Here is a 24,648-nt window from a genome sequence, read left to right as displayed (position 1 = left end):
CTTCAGTTATGTCTAAGTTGGTATTTCACCCTTTAACCTCCTCCTATAGAAAGGAATGGAACAACTGGATACAGCTTTGATGCTGAATACTTTAACAGATGGGAATATGTAAAGGGTAATAATCTTGTGTGTGAGTCAAAGGATCCCATGTGTTATACAACAAAAACCCTACAAGACTTTTCCCTCCTGTCTTTCTGCTTCAGATTGCCGGATGGTTTCACTCAACTCCGTGCGCTGGCTCACTTGGCACTCAACGACGTGTCATTGCAGACGTTGCCCAACGACATTGGAAAGTATGTACTCATGCACTGTAGCTGTTGATAGGATAAAATGTGTTTTTCTCTTAGATAGTTAAAGAAATGTCATGGTACAGGTTTTTAAACAAGTTCTATATGTCATCACATTCATTTAGCACTCATCTCCCAAAACATTACCTTGTATACTATTTTTCAATGTAAGCTATTAGTTGATTAATAAAAAAAAATAAAGCAATAGAATGATTGTTGCAGCCCGAATTGCGATTACTGCTACTCGACAGACACGATTATAATTTTCTTTTCAAAACTATAAAAGCTCTCTAATCAAGCCATCACACTGGTCCAGACTGAAGGCCTTCGACTCACTTTAGATTTGGAGACTGAGCAGGTTTTCAAGAAGTGTAATTCTGTAGCCCAGTGGGCTGTGAGGCACCGGTCTCTGGGCTCTTGGCCACCACTGTGCTCAGACAGATGGAGGAGCCCCTCACTGCGGCAGGCAGCCCGGTCGAACAGACCTACCATCTGACTAACCAACCTGCCTTTCCCCTCCCCTCTCTTACTCCCCCATCCTCTTCTCTCACCACCTGCCAACCCCTCTTTCTCTTTCACTTGCCTCCTTTTCACTGCCACTCCTCCATTTTATAGCCTGGCCAACCTGGTGACGTTGGAGCTCAGGGAAAACCTGCTAAAATCTCTGCCCACGTAAGTGTCATCTCCCTCCAGATGCATACATATGCAGGGCTCCGTCTTTTATCTAATTCGTCACCATCTCCATCAAGCACTATAAGCGCTTTTTGCCAATACATGATGATGATGATCCCGCAATGCACAAGGAATTTCTGCAACACCCCTGTTTCTCCTTTATTATTTTTTAACAGCCGCTTTTTGTAAATTAGCGTTGTACTCACCCCAAGCTTTAATTGATAAAATCTCACCTACAAATGCAGTTGTTTTATTAAAGAGATTAATAGAAGTACGTAAGAACATGTTGGTAGCAAGTTACCTTTAGTGACGTGGGTTTAAAAACATTCTTAGCATATCTCAGTACAGTACGAAATGATATGTTGTAATAGTTCCCAAAGCTCTTCCCTTTGTTCTTTCAGTCCACATAGTTGTGTGACTTACTGCATGTGCTATTTTGTGTGCGTATTCAGGTCGCTCTCTTTCCTGGTGAAACTGGAACAGCTGGACCTGGGCAGCAATGAACTGGAAGTTTTGGTAATACAACAACTAACCCCCTTTAATCATATATAATATGCAGCAGGTAATCCATTCTACTGTTGAGTGCTCAAACAACACCCTCAGATGTGTCTTCAAGTGCAGCACACACAGAGTGACATGTTTCACAAATATACTTCTCACATTCCCACCACAATAATTATGATCCAAACCACATGTTTACTGCAGCAGAGCCAGTCTGCAAGACCTGAGGCCGGGCATGCACTACACCTCACAGTGAGCGCTGCTTTAAGCCTGGGAAACGCCCACTATGTCTCATAGGACGGTAAACAATTCCTCATGACCTGAGAAGGGCGGAGGCTGAGCAAATACTTAACACATATGATGAAACTTTGCCTGCAATAAGCGTCTGCTTCACTGCTATTTGTTTTAATTCAACTTTTCACTTGTATTTCAATTTGAGGTAATTTTGGGAGAATTTAGCCCAGAGAGCCCAGAATAACTGAATGTTTTACTGAAACAATGAGTAATTACAGTAACAGTTACAATAACAGTTTAAGGAAAATTGGATTCCAAAGAGAAGAACCTATCTATTTATTTATTTAAAAAACATGCGTCTTGTTTCTAAGTTATTGACTTACGCCTTTAACTATCTAATTCATCGAATTAATTCTTCAAGTGTGAGTGTGTACTTAGGTCACATGATTTCTGTTTGCTGTAGCCTGAACCCCCCTAAGCAGATTCACTCACTGTTGGGTGTGCACTTCAAATATATAACAAAACTAATCAGGCTGTCCCCATGTTCTCTCTGCTTTGTTCCATCTCTTAGCCGGACACCCTCGGTGCTCTCCCAAACCTAAGGGAACTATGGCTGGACCGTAACCAGTTGTCCTCATTACCACCAGTAAGTACAGTTTAATACAAAGGTTTTTTACAGCATGACACCTTTTCTCTTGAAATACGACATTGCACATATAAAGAATTAACTCCCACTAGCAGAATTATTTCCCTTGTTTGCACTGTGAAGGTAATGGTATGCCTCCGTGGCTCACTGCAAGTAATATTTATTCTGTTTGTTTGTGTGCAGGAGCTGGGGAACCTCCGGAGACTGGTGTGTCTGGATGTGTCAGAGAATCGTCTGGAGGATCTTCCCTCAGAGCTTAACGGCCTCCTGGCTCTCACCGACCTGCTGCTCACACAGAACCTGCTGGATGTCGTCCCAGACAGCATAGGTGAGAAACGAAACATTGTCTTAGTGGAACAAAAGGTGTTGGTGAGGGCGTGTTACTTAAGTGAGATATGACTACGATCCAAGAAGACCAGTTTGAGTAACAAATTACTGCATTTGAGGTCTTATTAGATGCCAAAACAAGACAACTTTTAAATCACAGTAGAAACTATTTAATCTTTTGACACAATGCTTAAACAGAAGAAACGTGTTGTTCTCGTTACAAAGTAATCCATCAGGAATGTATTGCATGTATTTGACTGGCCAACAAAGCAACTTTCCAAATGTTGTCGTTATGAAAGAGAAAGATTTGCCCTATGCTAATAAGGTTTTTTTCCCCCCTTGGGCCCTCTGTGAAAAAAGTGTATACTTTGGGTGCTTAGGGAAAGTTTGCAGCTAATTAGGCAGGAATAGATGAAGTGAACTAAGCAACAGCAGCCCGCTCAGTGCAGGAGACAGTTCTCTGTTAAAGAGCACTGCCCTCTACTGGAAATGTAATGCATGTGAAGAGTGACAGGTAATAACTGCAGCTTGTCATCTGTTTTTCTGTTTTCAGTTAAATTTATTCCAGAGCATGGCTCAGCTTAAAAAAACATGTTACATCTAGTGTTGGTGTCCTATTGCTACAGTGCGGTAAAATGGTGTTTTGTTAACTGGTGTTGTGTTTTGTGTGCAGGCTGCCTGAAACAGCTGTCCATCTTGAAGGTGGACCAGAATAGACTGACCCACCTGACTGATTCAATAGGGGAGTGTGAAAACCTCACAGAACTTGTGTTGACAGAGAACCTTTTACAGGTAGGCTGATACAAAAGCCTTGCACTGACCCAGTTAGGAATTTATGGATGTCCAATCATACCTAAATCCAGTTAACATCTGTAAAGCTTCATTATCATTTTCATTGACTTCTGTCTCTCCCTCAAAGTCACTTCCTCGCTCGCTGGGCAAGCTGAAGAAGCTGACCAACTTGAATGTAGACCGCAACCGTCTGGGCGATGTGCCCAAAGAGCTGGGAGGCTGTGCCAGCCTCAACGTTCTCTCTCTGAGAGACAATCGCCTGGGCAAACTGCCTGCTGAGCTTGCAGATGCCACTGAGCTGCATGTGCTGGATGTGGCTGGAAACAGGTACACCGCACTTAACACCCCTCACAGAAGCCCTTTGTGCTAAGGTCAAAGATTTAATGAGAATGCCTTTGCCAAAGTGGATTTTAGCATCCTGCAGAGACGTTGCTGCTGCAATTTTTCCCTTTTAATGTGATCAGGAGCCAACAACATAACCTTGTGTAGATGTATTTTCAAGGCTGTGGTGCTTAATTATGGAAATGATGTACTGAAAAAACCTCAAGCAAATGCATCATTGTCAAAGGGTCACTGGTAATTTCCGATAAGTTATAGAGGGAGCAAGGTTTCTGCAGTTATGAAGGTTATTCCTTTTAGTACACTCCTATGAATGCATTTCATTTATTTGAACTCTTAACTACTCTTGACTGGGACTGGACCCAAATATAATTGTATTATAAATATAATTTTGTTTTTTGGGTATTCGTTGTTCTTTTACCAACACAGTCCTTAAAAAGCCTTTAATTGTACACGTATAAAGACACGTGTTGCAGCACAACAGTCACTGACTTGTTGTTCTGCCAAGTATTATCTACTCCGTTTTAACAATGTTAGGCTTAAAAAGCGTGCATGTTGGAGAGCAGTCCGATGTGTGTACAGGATGATTTTACTGTAAACACAGTTTACAGCCATAGTCGCTGTTGACTATTTTTGAAGAGCTGAAGCTCAAAAAACAGTATTCCAGACAGCCCTACTCTCAACTAGATTAGCGAGTTTTGTGATTGTTAATTTAAATGTGTAAGCTCATAGAAGTATCAGATGGGTGATGTTTTATTTTTATTTACTGAAAAGGAAATGTTGTGACTTATCCCTCATCTCTTCTTTTGTTCAGATTACAAAACCTGCCTTTTGCCCTGACAAACCTCAATCTGAAGGCCATGTGGCTCGCAGAGAACCAGTCTCAGCCAATGCTCAAGTTCCAGACAGAGGATGACGAGCGCACGGGAGAGAAGGTGCTGACCTGCTATTTACTGCCCCAGCAGCCTTCTCCGAGCCTAGGTTAGTAGCACTTAGTTAATGCAACGTCACGTTTTAATTGGATTGTTTTCACTAGTCATTTAAATCTTCTATGAGGCTTTTTCAACTTTATCATAGTTCAAATCCCTATATACACTTTTCTTTAGTATTTTTTTTTATTAGTAAAGGGGCCTTCACATGATACGCGTTTTGCACTGGGTTCACCGCGAGGTTGGGCGCAGAGACCCAAACCTTCACAAACCTGGTGTGACTGCTTATAAACCTCCAAGCATTACGTTTTCTTCTGAGATTGGGAAACGACTTTAATTTAATGTTAAATAGTTTGGGAAACTCGGACAAACACACAATAAGTTTTTCCTCCATCTTTCTAACTGCCGTGATGTCGCCCTCTGGTTGCTTAGGAGACGTAAACGTCACATTCAAAGCCTCTATCTCATTGGTTGCGCTTTTGAAAGGTCAGCGGCAACTAGGTGAGCGCAGCGGTAAAGGGGCAAATCTGAGCAGTGTGCGCCGCTACCTTGGGCCCCGCCTCTTTCATAGGAAATGAATGGAACGGCCGGCACAGGTTTTTTACCGCGTATCATGTGTAGGGGCCTTAAGTCATAGCATGTTTCAGAGTCATATCTGTTCAATGAGTTGGTCCTTGAATCTGTTATTGTGAAACCTAAGATAGTAAAATCTGTAGTGTATAAAATGTCTAACTTATGCTTTATAGTTTGGCTCATATTTTGTAGCTTTACAATTTTGTTTTTGTGTAGATTTAAGTCAGTTAGCTGGCCAGATCTAGCTCTTAAAACCATTGGGACTATGAGGCTTTACTTTTTAAATGAACAACATCTACAGATATTAACTCAGTTTGACATCTGTCTCTCCTTTTCCTTCATAATTCATAGAGAACCTGCTGCAGAACAGTGTGGACGACAGCTGGACGGACAGCAACCTGAACCGAGTGTCAGTCATTCAGTTCCAGGAGGAGACCAAGGCTGAGGATGAGGATGATGAGGCTGCTGCAGAGCGCAGAGTGAATATCGTATAATAAATTCCCACTTTATAAACCCTCTTCATGTTATTTTGCTCAGATCATTTAATATTTTGCCATTTTACTTATCAATATTGACACTACACATCACTACTGTCATTTGTTTGATCTAATCCTTATTTAAAACGTGAAATGTCAAATCTAAATTAATGCATATTGTCTTTTTATTGTCACGAAGTCATCTGACTAATTTATGGTCTTGATCACGGTTCTGATGAGTGACAAAAGTATCCGTAACAGCTCCATACTAATGCATATTTGTTGTTGAATTCCTGTTTTTAACCACTTTTTATTTATATCAGGGCCTTCAGCGCAGAGCCACACCGCACCCCAGTGAGCTGAAGGTGATGAAGAAAGTGATCGAGGAGAGGAGGAATGAAGCTTACACATCCAGGCCTGATGGAGAAGAGGGGTCCCCTGACCCACAGGTGCATATATCATACTGTTGAATGATTATCCTGTCAATTATGTCAGCAGCCAGTTATCATTTAGAGATGTCATTTTGTTGCAGTAATCTGGCTGGTGACATAAATCATCTGCTGCTGTACACACTATTAAGCATTACCTTTACAGACCTCACTATGCAAAAAAAATGATCATTATCATTATTCACTGGTGCAGTTGATCTTAATCTAATCAATCTGATGCTTTTGGTTTTAGGAGAAACGACTCAGTGACCTCTCCAATCAAAGCCATGACTCCCAGGTGTCCAACAGCACACTGTCGGCCACTTCCCATGAGTACAGACAAAATGTGACTGCGGCCTCGCAGAGGGAGGGCCTTGTAGACGGCCACTCCCCTCAGGATGAGGACGAGCTGGATGAGATGGAGGTGGAGTACATTGAGGTGAGTATTTAAAACAACTCATCCATAACATTGTTGTCATTCCCCAGTTGATGACTTTAACTAATTGAATATCAACCCCCTTTTTACCCCCAGCCCACTGTGCACTTTGCAGAGGAGCCCATTATCCGTGGTTTGGATGATGATGACGAGGAAGACGGCGAAGATGGTGACGAGGAAGAGAGGCCCGCTTTTCCCGCAGAGAAGCAGCGTCTGATCAGAAAGGACACGCCACACTACAAGAAGCACTTCAAGATCACCAAGCTGCCCAAGCCCGAAGCTGTGGCTGCGCTGCTGCAGGGCTTTAGTCCCGATGGCATGAACTCTCCGATACAGCCTGCTGAAGACGAGCAGGAGGATGAAGAAGAGCAAAGTATAAGCACCCCTCAGAACCATCGCAGAATGGAGGAGCTTGAAGACAGTCGGCTTCAGGTCAACTCCAGTCAAGTAAAGGTAAAGGAGAGCTACCACTACTGGTAGGGTGCACTTCAGAAATGATGCACACAATAAGTAGAAAGTAATTAATTTCCCCACCTACATTTGTGCACACATGTAGAAAAAAAATAGATGAGTAAGTGGTACATACTGTACAGTCTGTACATTAAACCCTAAATCAGTTATTTCACTTATTTTATGCTTAAATTGTCTATTCATTCTGTGAGACCGCATATAAATGAATATATTTTGCCTGCTCATTGCATCTATGCACACACTTAATACTGTATGCATAGAGCGCCTTTACCACCTTGCAAGTTGCATTCTGTTTTGGAGTGGGCTGCCAGCATATTAAGGATGTGGCGTTTGCATGCAGGGTCATTGTGGAAATGAAGACGTCTACCCTTGCATTGTAAATCAAGGAGAATGTTTTTTCTCAGGAGTTGATTTTGTGGTTTAATCACAAACTCAACCACAGTGTCAGAACTCTGTCTTTGCTCTGTGCCATGCAAAGATGAGATGTCCTTCCCCAAACACCTACAAACACTGAGGTCATTGCTGATAATACTTTCCAATAGCTCACACCATCATTCTTTGACACGTAAGCAACAAAAATGTACCTACTCTCTCATACTTGGAGACATATTGGAGAAATTCACTTTACATTTTTCCTCTTCCACCACAACTAACATGCCAGATGTGAATTATTTGATGCCAAATGATAATGTTCCTTCCACACAAGCAGCTGCAGGCCTTTCTTGCACAACACTGGCCCAGTTCAGTTCTAAACTCCTCACCATATTATCAGCCATCTCCTGATTTAATTGAATCACGTCATTTTCGCACTTTGCTCTTGTAACATTGTGCGTGTGTGAGTATGAATGGAGTGAGTGATGTCTGCTCCGGTGCCGCTGAAAATGAATCTTCTTATTGATGAGGGGAGACTTAATGAAACATGTTTTTGATTTACCATGCTGATTGTAGAAATCATTTTTGTAACACTGTGATCAAACATTATCTCAAATCATCAAATCCGTTTTGTGAATGTGGGTGTGTTTGTGTGGCTGACCTCAGACCAACCAGAACATATATTGGCAGAGCTGGAACGTGAGATCCAACGATCCTTGTTTGCTTCACATGGTAATAATCTTTTATGGGATGTCTAAATTATTGTGGAGCGTTAGATTCTTCATTGTTCTTGTAAATCAAATTCAGCCCCCCCTTTTTTTTCATGATTGTTCTGATTTTCTTAAACCTTTTTTTCTGTCTGTGATCAGGATGAAACGGTTACCGGTTTAGTACTTAGCTTTTTTTTTTTTTCAAGTTTACTAGGACTTTATTTAAATATAAATCTTGCAGTATATCAGTGGCTTTGGAACATTTCAGCACATAAACACACGTAAAAGGGCATTCAGACTAGATCAGGGGGTTCAGCAAAAACACAAGTTCTCCCATAATGCGTCTTGGAGGGGGCCGCAGCAGGCTGTGGTGAAAAAAGACAGAACTTAAACATCGCTGCCTCCATCACTGCCACAAGAGAGTTTAAAGAAAAAAACTGAGGGTAAAGAAAACAAAACACAAGCACTCAACTGCCACAAAGTTTATGCTGAACAAGCTCCAACACAGTCACTCAGTCCCTCCGTCTCTTTTCAGTCTCTCTTTCTCCGTGAAATGAAGCTGCCTCCACGTGTCGGAAAAGTCGAGATCATAAAAAACTATCTCACAGAAAAAAGCATTGTGAAGTGTGAAGTCTACTTGTGCTACATTAGGGGATTTAAAACCACAACAGGGCGTCACATAAACGGGCTTTTTCCCAAACTGCTGCACTAAATGTGAATGTGGCCTAATACTGATAACTGTAATAATTATGGCCACTTGAATCGTGATATGAAATTTCATACCGTTTCATCTCTAATCTGTGAATTACTTTTGGAAAAGTCATGTTGTAGATATGTCTGCCTGTTGTAGGCTGAGAGTGTACTATAAACTTGTACAGTTTTTCTTTATGTAGTCTTGTTGACTAAATTAAAGCTTGCTCCTGGAGGAAATTGCTTTCTGTGGTGTGGAGACTGGGCTTATTCTGGTATGGGAGCTTTTGCCTTCTCTTGTCCGCTCTCTCTACACTGTGTGTTTTGCACTGTAGCTCAGCTCCTTGGTCTTGTCTTTCCGTCTCTGCCTGTATTTGCTTCTGGTGGCTGGGGAGTGAGTGTGGGGTCGCTTCTGCTTCAAGGTGGTCTGGTTTGAAAAGTCCCCCGACCTGCAAGCAGACAGTGGAGTGTTGGGTGTGTTTGGTGAAGTTTATGGAAGGTGTGAGAAAGTGTTATTTTCTTTTATTTGTTTTAGTGTGTGTGAGCATATATTTTTTTTCATTTTGGCCTGACTAATCCGCATGCCTCTCGCTGGTTCCTGTCCTAACAGGGGGTGTCATTTGATCAAGTCAATAATCTGCTGATTGAACCTGCTCGAATTGAGGAGGAAGAGGTCTGTACATACTCTTTCCCGTCCAGTCTGTCTCTCTGTGCCCCTCACTCACCCACTCATTCACCCACCTGTATTCAGAGGTGGAGAAAGTTCCCAGAGAAATCCACAGTTAATCCAAGCCAATCACTAGGGACCCCCTAACCACAACTCTTCCATGAGATGGCCAGTGTGGCAGAACCTGGATGCAGGAAAGACGTTTTTTCCTTACATTTATTGTTTTGTTTTTTCACTGGGCAGCAGGACTTCAAACACTTAGATGGAGGGAGTAAACTGTCAGCGAGGTACCACAAATGTTTGAGTGCATCCTGGGAAATTAGACTAGCCCTCCAGACATTGACAAATTCTTCATATTGTTGTATCCATGTATCTATTCAGCTTCAGTTCATACTATGCGACCATGCACTATTTATAACTAATTAAGAAAGTGAGGTCAGCAATTTGCTAACTTAATCTTACAAAACTATTTATTTTCAGTTAGGACTCATTATGTAACAACTGTATAACATGCAGCTGCATTTAAAAAGTTCAAGTCCAGCAAGGGATCTTGTTGCTTCGCTCTTATTTTGAAGACTAAAAATCATGAAATTATTCAGACTTTGCCTATTTATTAAGTTAGTTCATTCAATCTGGAAGGCCACAATAATCTTATATTACCATAACCTTCAATATTTTTGATCCATTAGGAGAGTATTTGTGCATTTATAAGAAGTGTGTATCCTTGTGGGTTTTACTAGTTACAGGAGAAAATGTTCAGGTTTTTCAGAACCAGTAAAGCAACTCTTTATCTAACAGGTTCATCATGGCAGCTGCTGCTTTTATTCTATTGCCCTTGCAACATTATCCATATTTCTTATCCACAAGGATGAACATTTGACTTAGCCCTGATTATTTTTGGATAATAACTAAAAATATTGATTTGTCAGGAGGTCCCAGAAATATTTCTCCTTGATCTTTTCTAGACTCCATGCCTTTGTAGTTGATACAAGAAAAGGTTAAACTTAAAGCCCTGCATGTTGAGTCCCGTCTGTCCTCCAGAGAAGCCGGTTAGTTACTCTGAATTGTTATGTTTTGTTTTGCCATCTGCTCAATAAACAGTGCTAAATAAACATCAAGTACAGAACTCTAAATAACAGCATAGGCTGTAATGCTACACGACTTCTGGTAATATCCACATCATTGGCTAGATCAAACATTTGTCTTTTGTGTGTTTAACAGCAGCTTTGCAAAACACATATACCTTTGTTGGTCGCCCTCAAATATTGTTAGTTAGTTTGAAGCCCTTCCTTTACCAAGTAATCATTTGTCCCATGGATGCCCACAGTTGTGTTCCTCAAGTTGATCCACATCTCTAAAATGTTTGTACATTTTAGGCAGCGTATGATTGTTTGCCCATTTGTCATCCTGTCATTTTCTGCTAAAATACTCCCAAATAGCTAAAACTTTGACTGTAGACGCAGTCGAGTAAATTCCAGTCCAGCATCAGGTTCTGCAGCACTACGTCTCTGCTACTCTACCTTTCCTCTGTTTCTGCTGCTTTGCTCCTCTTCATCCCCCTGTTCATGCTGTGTTGTCCTGGAATGAATGGGCTGCTTCACCAGCTTCCTCCAGGTGTTTTTGTTTGGTACGAAGTAGGTCCCTCAACTGCCAACCAGTGGAGCAGCTCCGGACTGATGAAGATGGATGAAGTTTGCGTCTCAGTAGCCTTATTTTCAATATAGTAAACATTTATAGATCGCGCATGACATGTATTTAAAAATTGTTGGAGTGAAAATATTTGCATTGTTAATCTGATGTAGATTTTATTTTCATTTTCAAACATGTTTTTGCTTTTGTTCAAAGTGTTGTATATGAATACTCTCCCAAGATGTTAAGTCTTTGTGCATAAAACATGTACTTGTTAGAAAGATGTAAGTGTCATTTAGTATCACATGATAGTAACGTATTTGTGATCTCAAAAGCATTTGTATTTATGTCTGATTTGTTTGCTGAAGAAACAATTAGTGTCGTCTCAGTACAACAGTAACAACTGCTGGGGTATCATCACTACAAGGCCAAAACTGTCTCCCCATCCTGGACACAGCACATCCTTTTCATTACTCTTGACATGATTTCCCCTTTTCCTTCCACCTGTCCCTCATTTGTCTGTATTCCTCCAAGTTTTTGCATGGCTTGCAAGTACACAGTATATACAGTCTGTTATTTAGTGTTTACCTCATATAAGTTCCTCCTCCCATACATAAACAATACAAATTGTATGTTTTCAGTAAGGTGAGTTATATTGAAGAGGGCTTTAGACAGTAGCCGTGTTTCCATTCATATATTTCCATGTGCATTTTGATATGTCACGTTAGAAAAGCTAAATGAAAATAGCAAAATTTGTTAAAACTTCCTCAGTTGTGCAAAAAACAAAAAGTATTCACACTTGTGTTAGGTAGAAAAATAACTAAATCGGATATGAAAACGCCCTTGCTGAATAATTTCTGACGAAAAAACTGTTACGACATTTCCAATTGAACCAAATTCCTGAAGACTTCTCTCTATTTTTCTCCTGTGACTTGTTATGTTCTCCGTGTAGCAACCTCTACGACGTTTGCTGATTCTAGCCATGTGTAGCCTTTAGCGCCAACTTCTGCCAAAACTACACTGTAGCCTAGTTTATTGGCTCCAAACCAGTTGATTAAAACCTGCCTAGCTTGCATTTTTATTTTTTTGCAAAATTTCAAAAGTAACAATAGAAGTTCCAAAAGAGACAATTAAATGGAAACACGGCAAATGTTTGTTCACCGTACGTCTGAAGTCTACTGTCAGTTAAGTGGTTCCTGGTAGATGACAAATGGTTTTTGGCCATGCTGTTTTCAGTTCTTAAAAAACACAAATCTTACTTATTTATCATCAAACTTCCATTTAAAACTGACACTAGGCTCCAGACAAGTCAGAGTGTCTCCATCCTTTTGTTGGCATGATGACAAGATGCTGCTGTGATAAGATTTACACCACCTCTTGGCAGAAGGAGGGAGGGCACCCTTCACTTAAATCATAAAGTTTAAGATGTGAAGAAGATAAATGGGAATCAACTTAAAACCTTTTCTTAAATAACATTGTGGGCTTACCTCCCTCTCAATCTGTCCTGAGCTGAGTGTTTAGAGGAGTTTTACGAATAGTTGTGCTGACTCTCCCGTCCTCAACTTGCAGCACACCCTGACCATCATGCGACAAACTGGCGGCCTGGGTATCAGCATTGCAGGAGGGAAAGGATCTACACCTTACAAGGGAGATGACGAGGTAAAATGTGTACGTGGAATCTAGGTGCATTGAAGAAATCCGCAGCTGTAGATGATACAAATTAATCTTCCTTTTGTTGGTGTGTTCAGGGAATCTTCATCTCCAGAGTATCCGAAGAGGGTCCTGCAGCCAGAGCAGGGGTTAAAGTGGGAGACAAACTCCTGGAGGTAAAGCATTTTCGGTTTACTTTTCCTTAAGCATCGTTTTACAGTAAGATGTTTAATTTATCAGCATTGCAAGTCGGTCATTCTCTCCATCCGTTCGTCTCAGGTGAATGGAGTGAACCTCCATGAAGCAGAACATCACACAGCAGTTGAAGCTCTTCGTAGCTCCGGTGCTTCAGTTTCCATGTCGGTGCTGCGGGAGCGCATGGTGGAGCCTGAGAACGCCATCACCACCACGCCACTGAGGCCAGAGGACGACTACTTCCCGCGGGAGAGACGGAGCAGTGGCGTCGCCTTCAACATGGAGACACCTCCCAGCGTCCCTCAACAGCGGCTCTCCACCTGCCTGATCCGAAATGACAAGGGGCTGGGATTTAGCATTGCAGGGGGCAAAGGCTCCACACCCTACCGCACAGCAGACACAGTGAGACATGCAAACACACCCTTAACCACACTACGACTAAACTTAGACACAGTTTTTGTAAGGTAAAGGTTGCATGGTAAAGACTGGATGAGAAGAAATCAAGGCCTTTAGTCACCAAAGTCTTACATATTTGAAAGCTTCCTCGCAGTAAAGTGCCTTGTATACATTATTTTTGTAAAGTGCCAGACAATATACTTGAAATCAGTATCACAATATTGTTAAGAACCCTTTTCATTTAGTTTTTGATTAGTGACAGAAAATGAATCAGCAACTATTTAGATGATGTAAGTAGCTCTGATCACACTGATGTTTTCTCAAGTGTGGATTTTTCTGATAAATTTCGTTGTAATTAGTTATTTGATGCTATAAAAATGGGGTGAAATGTCATGATTGACAGCTGTGATCGACTCGTGCTGGATCGAGCAGGCTCACTCCTAAATTGCAACATGGCGGCACCCGTATGCAGGATATTTTGGCTTCACTCTTGTACAGGGAGAGGAATTGGAGACGTGTTGTCCAGCATTATATACAGTCTATGACAGTGACGTGCAGTGAGGGTTGGGGTTGGGGAGGCACTGACTCACAAGTCAGATTTACAAACATACAGTAGGACGCCAATAGGATGGGATGAGAGAATAGGAGTGAATAGGATGCTGAAAACCATTTTAAACACCAGTGCAGCTGTATATTGCAGTATAATTTACCTTTACTTGTAAATGACTTCTTGCTTTGACTGAAAGTCCAGCTTTGGAAAATGTCTTAGTATATTTATTATTTTCAGGGCGAGAAATGACAGCTTGTCGCTAAGCTCTACAGCGTCGCCCAGCACACTTGTGTTTACTTTTTGCACACAGGTTAGAGTTCACTGTGACCTATCAGGCTGCTCACTATCGCCCCCTTCCTTGTGGCAGAGGTACTGCCTGCCTCAAGCCAACAATTTTCCCTGTGGATTTATGTCACATCAATAAGATGTAAATATTACACACATACGTAAAATACATCACTGAACACCATGGAAAAGAAGACGTATGCTTTTATTACATAAAAGTGACCTCAAACATCATATTGGAAACATACACAGAAATGGGAACAAGCACGCGCCCTCTGCACGCGCTCAATACAGTTTGTGAGTGATTGCGCAATCTGGAGGGAGGCACGGCTGTCCGTGCCTCACCTCTCGTCTCCGAAGAGACTCCGTTTATTTCAGCAGGAAATACAGAATTTTCTGCCATTTTTACTATAATAACGGTCAAAATACATTAAGAACCACACCAAAATCATAGTCCAGAGGACAAATATTATTACTTGTGTTATTTTATTATTTCGTTTCTTTTTCCTCTCATGATGACAGGGGAGGCACAGCCTCACCTGCCTCCCCTGTCTGCACGTCACTGGTCTATGATTTCATTAGTAAGATCAGTCATTTTTTCAATTCTAAAGGCCAAATATTCGCAACTTCCGTCATGGACTGTCAGATGAATTTATAATGTAAATAATGGTTAGTTGAAGCTGTAAATTAATCATCACCCAAACTTTTTACTCAAATTAAAGTTACGCATTCAGAATAATTAAAGTTTTCTATCAAAAGTACAAGCGTGAACCTTTTTGAATGCGACTGCAATCGGAACAGACAGGTCTGTCATGTTACTTTGACGTCATTCTGACCTGCACTGCACTGTTCGGTAAATGAATCACAAATAAAATTGATTTAAAAAAAAACAGTGTGCCACAGGCGGGGAGCCAGGAACAGAATTTAAACAAACATTGAGGACAGCAGTGAAGCAGGCGTCCAGTGGAGGATAGTGATGTGATATCACCCGTTCAAAAATCTGTCTGCCGGCACACACTGTTTTTAGCATTAAAAGTCCTTCAATACTGGTTGCCGTTGCCATGTTCGCTACCGTAAACACCGTTGTGGCGTGATGTCATCAATCGACTGCACATGCAGGTCACTTCAGGAGCGTGGCCTAAAAGTGGCCTAATTCTGATTCAAACTGTCAGATTCAATGCGACCTGTGCTGTTCAGACTGTCAAAAGCAAATCAGATAGGGGTCACATATGAGCGAAATAATTGGATTCAGGTCACTTGGATCTGCGGTGTGAACGTAGCCAAAGTGTTTGCTGTAACTGCCTCAGTCACAGGGATCTGTCTTTTAACAGCGTCTATTCTAGCCGCAGCGTTTACAGTCCTCACCAGGGAGACGGAGATATGAATAGCCAGCCCCGACACCTGATCCTGGTCCACTAACTAACTGGACGGGGTGAGGTGTATATTTGGGACAGAGCAATACGGCTTTGCAACTCACGCAGCTCAACGAGCCCTGAAAAGAGGAAAGGACTCATAAACTCACGCTTTAGACGAGTCTGACCGTAAGTCTTGCCTCTCTTTCAAAAGTGTTTTGAAATGGATGCAGTGACTTGATTGGTTGCCGGTTGATCTGAAGAGCAGGTTCAGTAGACTTTGCCCCTGCGTGTGTTTGCACATTTTGTTTTGTTGATGCAGATTAAGAGGTCAGCTGTGTTTTTTTTATTTGTTAAACAAATTGTGTAAAAGGACAATATGTTTCAGGGGTCATTATTTGCACTGTAGAGTCCTAATTTGTCTTAATGAACAAAGACTGTGCCATTAACCAGTTGTAACCACAATTTTTGACATTGTTGGCTGCTAATATCTCAGAATCCCTTTATGAATAACCATTGGCACACTGGGGGATATCGAAAAGTGACTGACCGGCCCCTTAGCTTCTAGACAGATCACAGTTAGCTCACTGACTCCTCATAGCAATGCAGCCTGTTGGCTCTGTCTAACTTGATACACAGACAGGCGAGGTAAGCAAATATTTGTGGAATAATTAGGTAGATGCAGGATATTAGCAGTCTCTTTTAAATGTAGTTCTTAAAAACAGTCTTTGAAAGTGCATCATAGAGTTATTTATCCACAAATGTGCATAGAAGTTAAAACATTTGACATTGTCGTCTGTTTTTTTAGGGGATCTACATCTCTCGCATCGCAGAAGGAGGAGCGGCACACAGAGACAGCACACTGCATGTAGGCGACAGGGTGATCTCTGTGAGTACTACCCGTCCTCTCCACCTGGGCATCATAGTATTCGGTGTGATCAAATCAGGGTTTCCTTGTTAGTGTTTTCATCCATGTGAGATGAAAACACAATCTCCTTTCTCAATCAAATGAACAAACAAAAAAAAAAAAAACGAGGGATGGGAGACAAAATGAGCCATAAAATATTAACCCAGAGAGCTGAAAGTTCAAGACTATATTAAAAAGAAAAAAAGATATGTTTTGCAGATTCTCCCCTCATGTGTTATCTCTATGGTAAAATATTTCCATTGTAAATTTGACCCCAACACTGCTCTCATCACTCAAGTTGAGTCTTGCCATATCTAGATGGGACTGACTTGTGTTACGCTCCACGCTGCACACATGCAGGAAATTAACTGTCACACATCAAAAGCAAGCGTTGCCAACTGAGTCATAATGCTAATACAGTCCTCCAACTAATTCTAACCCAGAGTCTCCTCGGATCCAAATTGTGCAGCTTTTTTGGTGAAGTAGTGCAGCATTTAGGTCATATGTTTCACTGCTGAGGGGCTCCTGCACGAGCTTGCCATGCTCCTTTTGTTTCCTCTGCTGGTCGCACACTGCACTCAGCTTTGCTCTCCTTTTTCTGTCAGCGCATTAGAAACTCTTGAATTGTATGTTTTTATCCAGTCACACTCATGCACGTACATCACACAGTACTGTAAACTGATTGGTGATGATTGATTTTGATACGTCCTGAAGTTCCTCTCCCCGTATGCAGAATATGAACCTGCTCTTTCTCTTCCTTTAGTGCACATACTGCTCTCTGGGAATCACAGAACTCTTTGCTTTCTTCTTGGGTTTACTCTCCTCTTTCCTCTGGCAGTTTTCCAGTTCTTTGTTTGTAGGCTGCCTCTTCTCTCTCTTTCTCACACTCTCCCCATCTGCATGCTCACTAATGTATTAAGTGCATCTCCTTGCCTTGCTTGGTGGTGGGTATGGTGTTGGGGTGGAGCGGGCGGAGCCTATGTGCAGCAGCATATCAGCCGGTGGTAAGAGCTGGTACTGTCGGGTCAGTGCTGACCTCTGCTTGTCACTTTGGTGCAGTTTTTAAGATTGTGCATGCCTGAAAGCTACCCCTTAATCCAAGAACTAAGGTTAGCAAAACTAACGATTCAATAATTCTCCGTGACAAAGTTGTCTCAGGAACTTCCCTGCTTGCCTTTGTTAACTTAAGATCATTTTTGTTTTAAGTAAACAGGCAAGAAGGGGTAGACACATCTCATTAAAATGGAGCAGCACAAGCAGTCATATGTAGACTTTAAGGGATTTTATTGCTTCTTGGGAAAAATAGTTTTGCTTGCTAGTATACCTTCTGCCTCAGGGAAGCTCTGCCAGCTTAAATTGGCTGCAGCAGCCCGCTGTTAACCCCACTCTCTCTTCTTCTCTGCCTGTTCCTGTTGCTCTGTATAGATGTTGGGTTATTCTCCAAATGACAGCACTCACTTTGATTCACTAAAAAACTCTCAATGAATTAAATATCAGAATGTTATAGATTTTAAATAAATAGTTTTGAGGGATGAAGTGTAGAATCTGTTGAGGGAAGACTGATGGCAGCGTACAGTTTTCAGCATGTGTTTTTTATTTTTTTTATGTTCATCATTCTGATGGCAAATGTGAACCGTTGTTATTGGGAGTGATCTTGGTGGGCTGACACCCTCCCTGGTTGGTTTTACTGTCAATCCAGATCAATGGTGTAGACATGACAGAGGCCAGGCATGACCAGGCAGTAGCGCTCCTTACCGGCACCTCCCCCACCATCTCCCTCCTGGTGGAGCGAGACATGAACGCACCAGGGGGCTCTCCAGGTCAATCCCGGGCACGAGCCCACTCCCCTCCACCCCCAGAACCCTCAGATTCACCGGACCAGGAGGAGGACGGCCTCACCCTTCATGGGAACAACCTGAGCCGGATGGAGGATGAGTATCCTATCGAGGTGAGGTCCCCTTGGGGCGACTCGAGTACTTAAATGTGTTAAATAGCGCTTTAGTTTTATGAGAGCGTGCTGTAGAAGCTCCATGAAAGCCTTCTGCGTTAATGTTTGTTTATTTGGCCCCTGCCTCGTCCTTAATGCTGTCCAGTTCCAGAGAAGATGGTGCATGGTATGAAGGCTTGGTCTATTTTAAATGATGGTGTACTTTAGCGGGTAGCATTTCCAGTTGTTAATGCTGCAAAGATAATGCACTTTATGTAATGGCTTATGTCTGTAAAGAGAGATACGTGCATGTGTTTATTGAACAAACTCTAGATGTAGAGATGACTGTAACCTGATGTTTCTTTGTTAGATTTAAGCTTGAAGTATTTTTCAGAATATTTTGCTACAGCAAATCTTCTACCTCTAATTCCAACAGGAAGTGATCCTGGTGAAGTCAGGTGGCCCTCTAGGCCTGAGCATCGTGGGAGGCAGTGATCATGCCAGTCACCCGTTCGGTGTCAATGAACCCGGGGTGTTCATCTCAAAGGTATGGACTGTAAAGGTGGTGTGAAATTCCTTGTTTTGCAATTTTTATATTTTTTTGCTTCCCCTAAATACGTTTTGTGCCTCATCGTCAGGTGATTCCTAACGGTCTAGCGTGTGAAAGTGGACTGCGTGTCGGGGACAGAATATTAGAAGTGAACGCTATCGACCTGCGTCACGCCACACACCAGGAAGCTGTGCGAGCGCTGCTGGCCAACAAGCAGGAGATCCGTATGTTAGTGCGGAGGGACCCTTCACCGCCTGGGATGCAGGTGAGGCCATCAGCTCAAACAGATAAAACTAAAACTCCGCTAATGCAATGCATAACAGGCAGATGCTCACCTCTCCCCGCCTCACGAGCTGTGTTCATTTCACTGCAGGAGATTGTGATCCAGAAGCAGCCAGGGGAGAAGCTTGGTATCAGTATTCGTGGAGGGGCCAAGGGTCATGCAGGAAACCCTTTTGACCCCACAGATGAAGGAATCTTCATCTCTAAGGTTCAGAAATTATAGAAAAAATACCACAACTTTGCAATTCAAAGCAAGATCCAATCTAAGTGAGAAATTTACCGCCATACAAGTGCAGTAACTACGAAAAAATTAAGCCATTCTAGGGCAATATTAGCATACTTGTCTTCTGTCTACAGAACAATTAAACTATACAAATGGCTACTGAGATAAAAGTGATGGTATGTTTGTAAGCGCAGTGTATTATATGACATTAACATAATATTTGGTTATATTTTTAAGCAATTGTTGTCATTAACTCACCCATACTTTGGTTGATATTGGAACAGGTGAGTTCGAGCGGTGCAGCAGCCAGAGACAGCCGCCTGCAGGTTGGCATGCGTATCCTTGAGGTGAACAACCACAGCCTGCTGGGGATGACGCACACAGAGGCAGTGCGAGTGCTTCGAGCTGTAGGAGACTCTCTGGTCATGCTGATGTGTGATGGCTTCGACCCACAAAATGCGGCTGCCGTGGAGGTGAGATACCAGGAGCAGTTGGTTAAACATGCTTAAAATCTTTACGGAGGTATGTCACTTTTGATCACATTTTAAACAAAACTCTTTTTGGGCCCATTTCCAGGCGTCTCCAGGCATCATTGCCAACCCATTTGCAACAGGCATCGTCCGTAAAAACAGCATGGAAAGCATCTCTTCTATAGACCGAGACCTGAGCCCAGAGGAGATGGAAATCATGCAGAAGGTACAGCACAGATTATGATGATTTATACACTGATTGTATTTTAATTACCAACATTATCTGTGCAGTCAAGGTCAGGTTACGGCACTTTCTGTGCATTTAGCAATCATTCACTGTTTAGGCCGAACAAAGCCCTAAAGCCCTGAGTAAGGGAAGATAACTGTACACCAGAAAACACTTCACACCCCATTCATCCACATTCCAGGAATCGGTTTGGCGATTTTCTAACGACAGCGTTCAAGTCAACACATGAATCAGCTGTTTTTGTTCAGCGATTCTGTCACACTGGCCCTGTGCTTCCCACAGCAGTTTGGTGTTAGCAGGTGGAGTTTGCAACAACAGAGTTTGACTTACACCAACCATGCACACCGCAGCACCCAGGAAGTGCTAGCACAGTTGTTTATTTTGTCCAGATGAGCTTTTGGGAGACTGCCCGTACTAAAGGAATGCAGGGGCTTGTTGGTTTATTGAATAATAGTTTCTGTTCCTCTGCACACAGTCAGAAAACCATTTATGTGGAAATGACTTTGGTTTAAAGGACGTTTCTGCTAAGATTTAAAGGTTGAATAACAACCGTTTATTGGGACTGCAAGGTTCTTAAATGTCCCTCTTCTCCAGGAGTCTGAGATGGTGAGAGAGACGTCCCAGTGGGAACGAGAAGAGATGGAGAAAGTGGTAAGGGAAACAGAAATTTCATAAGGTGAAATTGTATCTGTCAGAACAGCAGAAAGATGGCAACACAGCGAGGCAAGAGAATAAAATATTTGCTCGGTAACAACAGCAGGGCAGCGTAGGGTGGAGCTCTTAGAGGCAGAAGCTCAGGTTTGTCTGTTATCGGGTGAATGAAGCTTCTCCTCTGCACCGTGTGTGGGATTTGTGTTTGACAGAACTATTCCTGCAATGTCCCACCTTGCATGCTTTTTTTCTGCTCCCATAGCTAATGAATAGAGTACTTTTTAATGTGTGCGGATTCTATCCTTTCTTTCCCTTCTGTTTTTCTCTCACCTCTCCTTTACTTTTGGTGTGTTTGGTTTGGTAAAAAAAAAAATCATCCGATCATCCCATCTCCATACCATTATTTTCCTCCACTTCATCCCCTGAAACGCTTCTGTAAATCCTCCATCTTCCCATTTCACCTCTCATCGCATCACTGTGTGGCTGTGTGGTTGGGTCTCTTCCCTCCTGTCCTCTCCTCCTCTCCTTCCTTTCTTGGTGAAGGAGCGAATGCGCTTGGAGCGTGAGGAGGCAACTCGCCTGCTAGAAGAGGAGACCGAGGTGAGACACTCCTCATCGGCAGGTCTGCAGACGACCTTCCTGCAAGTCTGTGCAAATGGACAGTCTGATCAAAAATACTACCACCACAGGGTTTTATCATGTTGTTCATTGCTTTCAGGGAAAATAGACTCTTCCTTTTGCTTTTCTTATAGGAATCAGTCTTTTTAGCCACATTTAAACGGCTTAGTTTTACTGGAGGAAGTCGTGATACTTACTTTAAGATTGACAAAGCAGGTGGGCGATGATGAAATTCATGTGCCGCGTGTCCTCAAATTGTGACCGAGACCTTTCTTCACCTCAACTACAAAAGCTTGTATTAGAGGCAGGCCTCTTATTTCTAATGCCCTCTGTTTGATAAGCATCATTGGTCATGTTTTAGTATGAGGCCTCCTTTTGATCTGCTCCTGTTCGCCTCCTGTTATTGTTGTATATATTAAATTTAATCGATGCATTGTGCTTAGTTGTCATGCACATGGTTATACAGCCACTGGGAACTCATTGTTTAATTATACTTGATTTGAGCTTTAAGTAATGGACTGTGGCCAAATCATTGTTGTGTTTCATCGGTCAAATCTCTTGTGAGGATGTTCACGATTATCTCGATAATGGAAATTCACCATGATTAACTTACTGTGCGTGTTTTTTATGGTTGCGATATAATTGATTATTGTCTCATCCCTAGTAACTTCTCAGGAGTGATTCTCTACAGTTCTATAAATTCAGTAGTCTCCTCCAGTAAAACTATAATTATTTAAATAGATTCTTGCTTGTTAAATAAGAAGCGTCAGACCAGTCCTCTTCTCACCTCTGTTTCCTGTTTATTTCTTTTTAGAACATGGGCACTGGACCTCTAAAACTTGACTACAAAACCCTGGCAGCTCTGCCCACCACCAGTCTGCAGAAGCTCAACAGGGTAAGTCTTCTCTAAATGTCCCGGTGTCTTCTGGAAGCCTAGAAGACACTGGTGTTTACACTAACTGTTATGATTTTTAAAATTTTTTGAAAAAGAGCGCAGTCCTCAAGCGGTAAGCTGCTGATGCGTGATGTGTTGGAAATGGCCTTGAAGGCTCAGAATAGACCTCTACATGGAACCCTCTTGTTTTTATGTCCTGGAAACTCTTGAGTGACCCAGAGTCGACCAGTTGCTCCTCCAGGAGCAGGACTGTTAACCTCCCTCCACGTGCAAAACCCCAAGTCAACATTACTTACTGACAGAGGCCAAACCCCGTACGACATATCACGTCAGAGTGATGTAATCGTGTCCTGCGTCAATTAAAAGAGCAGATGTGCTCAACCCGGACTGAAGAGGTAACATGAAGATCAAGGACTGATCAAGAAGAAGAACAAGGATCAAGCAGAAAATACAAGAGAGAGAAAAAGGATATATAAAGTACAGGAGGACTTGAAAGGAGGCATGGCCAAAGGGCAGTTACTGTCCTGGTTGATGAAAGGAGTGGGAGTGTGTGAAAGAGGGGAAGTCAGAGGATGGCGGGGGGAAGGGGACAGCTGCCCACTATCAACCGGCCTATCCTCTGTGATATTTTAAACCTGCATCTGGCTCTGAATTGGATGGAGCCTCTTGAGTGGGTGGGGTTGCTTGACGGGGAGGGAGGGTGACGTCTAAGAGGAACAGACAAGTGTTTCAAGTCCTCAGAGGAGCACGTTTGAGTGGACGTACAGCGCTGTCCTGTTCCCATCCTACAGTGAGTATAGAGAGGCTCAATCGGCGAGTTTTTTATGTTTCTATCTTCTATCTTCCATTCATTCTCTTCTTTATTTTGATCCATCTGTGTCTGTGTTAGGTGTTGAACAAAAGATTTTATGATATGGACATAGATGCTTGGACTTTTTTAAGAGTTCTTTCAATCACCAACAGTTAGTTTGCTTGTTCTGGTACTCTAAAATATTCATCTTTGACCTACTCCAAGTACTAAAGGAAGATTTAATTTTCAATTTATTAACATTTAGGTCACATAACTCTACATAGACAGTAGCAGGTATCTGTCCTTTTTAGATTGTCCAAGAGAACTTCAGCGACATTTCACATGCAGCTGTTCACACTCGCTGCGTTAGAGCTGGATTTGCTGTTCCAGCACGTGATCCTGCTCAGACTGTATCACAGTCACCCTTTATTACTGCCTGCAAGTTGTTAGCCTTAAAAGCAGAGATGGTTCTTGTCTAAAATGATGTATTTAGAAAGGTTTGTGAAGCCAAATCGAGAGTGATTTTACTGATTGCGACACTGATTTATTGTGACTTTTATAAGTAGTGAGGTGTCAGGCATGATGTGCTGAATTGGGAGTAAAACTGTAGTGATGTACAACTGCTGTGGGAGGAACTTCTGGTTTGGTTTATTGTAATTTATAAAACACAACTGTTCCTGCTAGGGATAGAACAATAGGTTGAGTCCTGGACTTATTTCGGTCAATGTCGTTGATGTTTACAGTCATGCGGTCCTTTATCAAGACAGAGACAGGCGTTTAATGAAACATTCAACATTAGGAAATGTGATAAAATAGGAACGGAAAAACTACAAAGATGAATTATTAAAAAAAACTATTTCTACACTATTGTCCAAGCAGAGAGTAAAAATGATTCAGTCACTGGTTCCTCAGTGTGTCGGCATGCCGGCAAACCCCAGCTGTCCCCTCACAGTTTGTGCCGGAGCCAAAAGGGCACTCGTTCACATTCCATCCCACTGACCCTCATCGCGCCACATACTCTTATAGTCAGCATGTAGGGAGCCGCATTACTGCCCCACAATGCTCGTTGTATTCTTAGTGCAGCTATTTTCATTATCACTAGATATGCCAAGGTCACGTCGGATAAAACAGAGTTATCTGGGCTTGACTTGAGGCGTTTTTTTGGTGTTGTGTTTGTAAAAACACGACACTTCTTCGGTCGCACTTATACTCTCAGGTTTCGCTACATGGGTCGAGTTAAACATTGCATGTTTTCTCCCCTCCTTTAGTGACATCACCCGTCTTCTATGCTCAGTACAGTAGGAGTCGAAGGTGTGCTGGAGCCTGAATGTCTGGCTTATCTGATAATATGGTTATTTACGGCTGTAGGCCAAGAGTCTGCACTGCAGTGATGTGTTTAGTGGCATACAGCAGCAGTTAGTTAACAAGTCTTGAATGATGTGTCACTGAGAGACTTGAGGGAAGATTTAGAGATGTGAGTA

General features: G+C 42.3%; 1 protein-coding gene across 25 annotated transcripts in view; it reads left to right on the top strand.

Moving 5' to 3' along the window:
* Window positions 1-24,648, top strand: part of scrib (scribble planar cell polarity protein) — a 64,278-nt gene that overhangs the window by 23,656 nt on the left and 15,974 nt on the right. For 15 of the 25 annotated variants that reach the window (XM_083936224.1, XM_083936222.1, XM_083936220.1 and 12 more), the window contains 25 exons: window positions 204-293; window positions 903-959; window positions 1,412-1,475; window positions 2,266-2,340; window positions 2,524-2,668; window positions 3,341-3,459; window positions 3,587-3,786; window positions 4,613-4,779; window positions 5,652-5,788; window positions 6,100-6,225; window positions 6,458-6,643; window positions 6,737-7,093; window positions 12,749-12,838; window positions 12,928-13,005; window positions 13,109-13,426; window positions 16,416-16,496; window positions 18,214-18,462; window positions 18,878-18,988; window positions 19,080-19,256; window positions 19,365-19,481; window positions 19,781-19,969; window positions 20,073-20,192; window positions 20,808-20,864; window positions 21,408-21,464; window positions 22,297-22,377. In XM_083936224.1, coding sequence (XP_083792350.1) covers window positions 204-293; window positions 903-959; window positions 1,412-1,475; window positions 2,266-2,340; window positions 2,524-2,668; window positions 3,341-3,459; window positions 3,587-3,786; window positions 4,613-4,779; window positions 5,652-5,788; window positions 6,100-6,225; window positions 6,458-6,643; window positions 6,737-7,093; window positions 12,749-12,838; window positions 12,928-13,005; window positions 13,109-13,426; window positions 16,416-16,496; window positions 18,214-18,462; window positions 18,878-18,988; window positions 19,080-19,256; window positions 19,365-19,481; window positions 19,781-19,969; window positions 20,073-20,192; window positions 20,808-20,864; window positions 21,408-21,464; window positions 22,297-22,377 — 3,448 coding nt within the window. The remainder of the gene's footprint in view (window positions 1-203; window positions 294-902; window positions 960-1,411; window positions 1,476-2,265; window positions 2,341-2,523; window positions 2,669-3,340; window positions 3,460-3,586; window positions 3,787-4,612; window positions 4,780-5,651; window positions 5,789-6,099; window positions 6,226-6,457; window positions 6,644-6,736; window positions 7,094-12,748; window positions 12,839-12,927; window positions 13,006-13,108; window positions 13,427-16,415; window positions 16,497-18,213; window positions 18,463-18,877; window positions 18,989-19,079; window positions 19,257-19,364; window positions 19,482-19,780; window positions 19,970-20,072; window positions 20,193-20,807; window positions 20,865-21,407; window positions 21,465-22,296; window positions 22,378-24,648) is intronic. The other 10 variants (XM_083936228.1, XM_083936225.1, XM_083936226.1 and 7 more) reach the window with 3 other exon arrangements.

The sequence above is a fragment of the Echiichthys vipera genome (genome assembly GCF_963691815.1).
Source record: "Echiichthys vipera genome assembly, chromosome: 21".
NCBI classification, from domain to species: domain Eukaryota; kingdom Metazoa; phylum Chordata; class Actinopteri; order Perciformes; family Trachinidae; genus Echiichthys; species Echiichthys vipera.
This window is presented reverse-complemented; position numbering and strand designations above follow the sequence as displayed.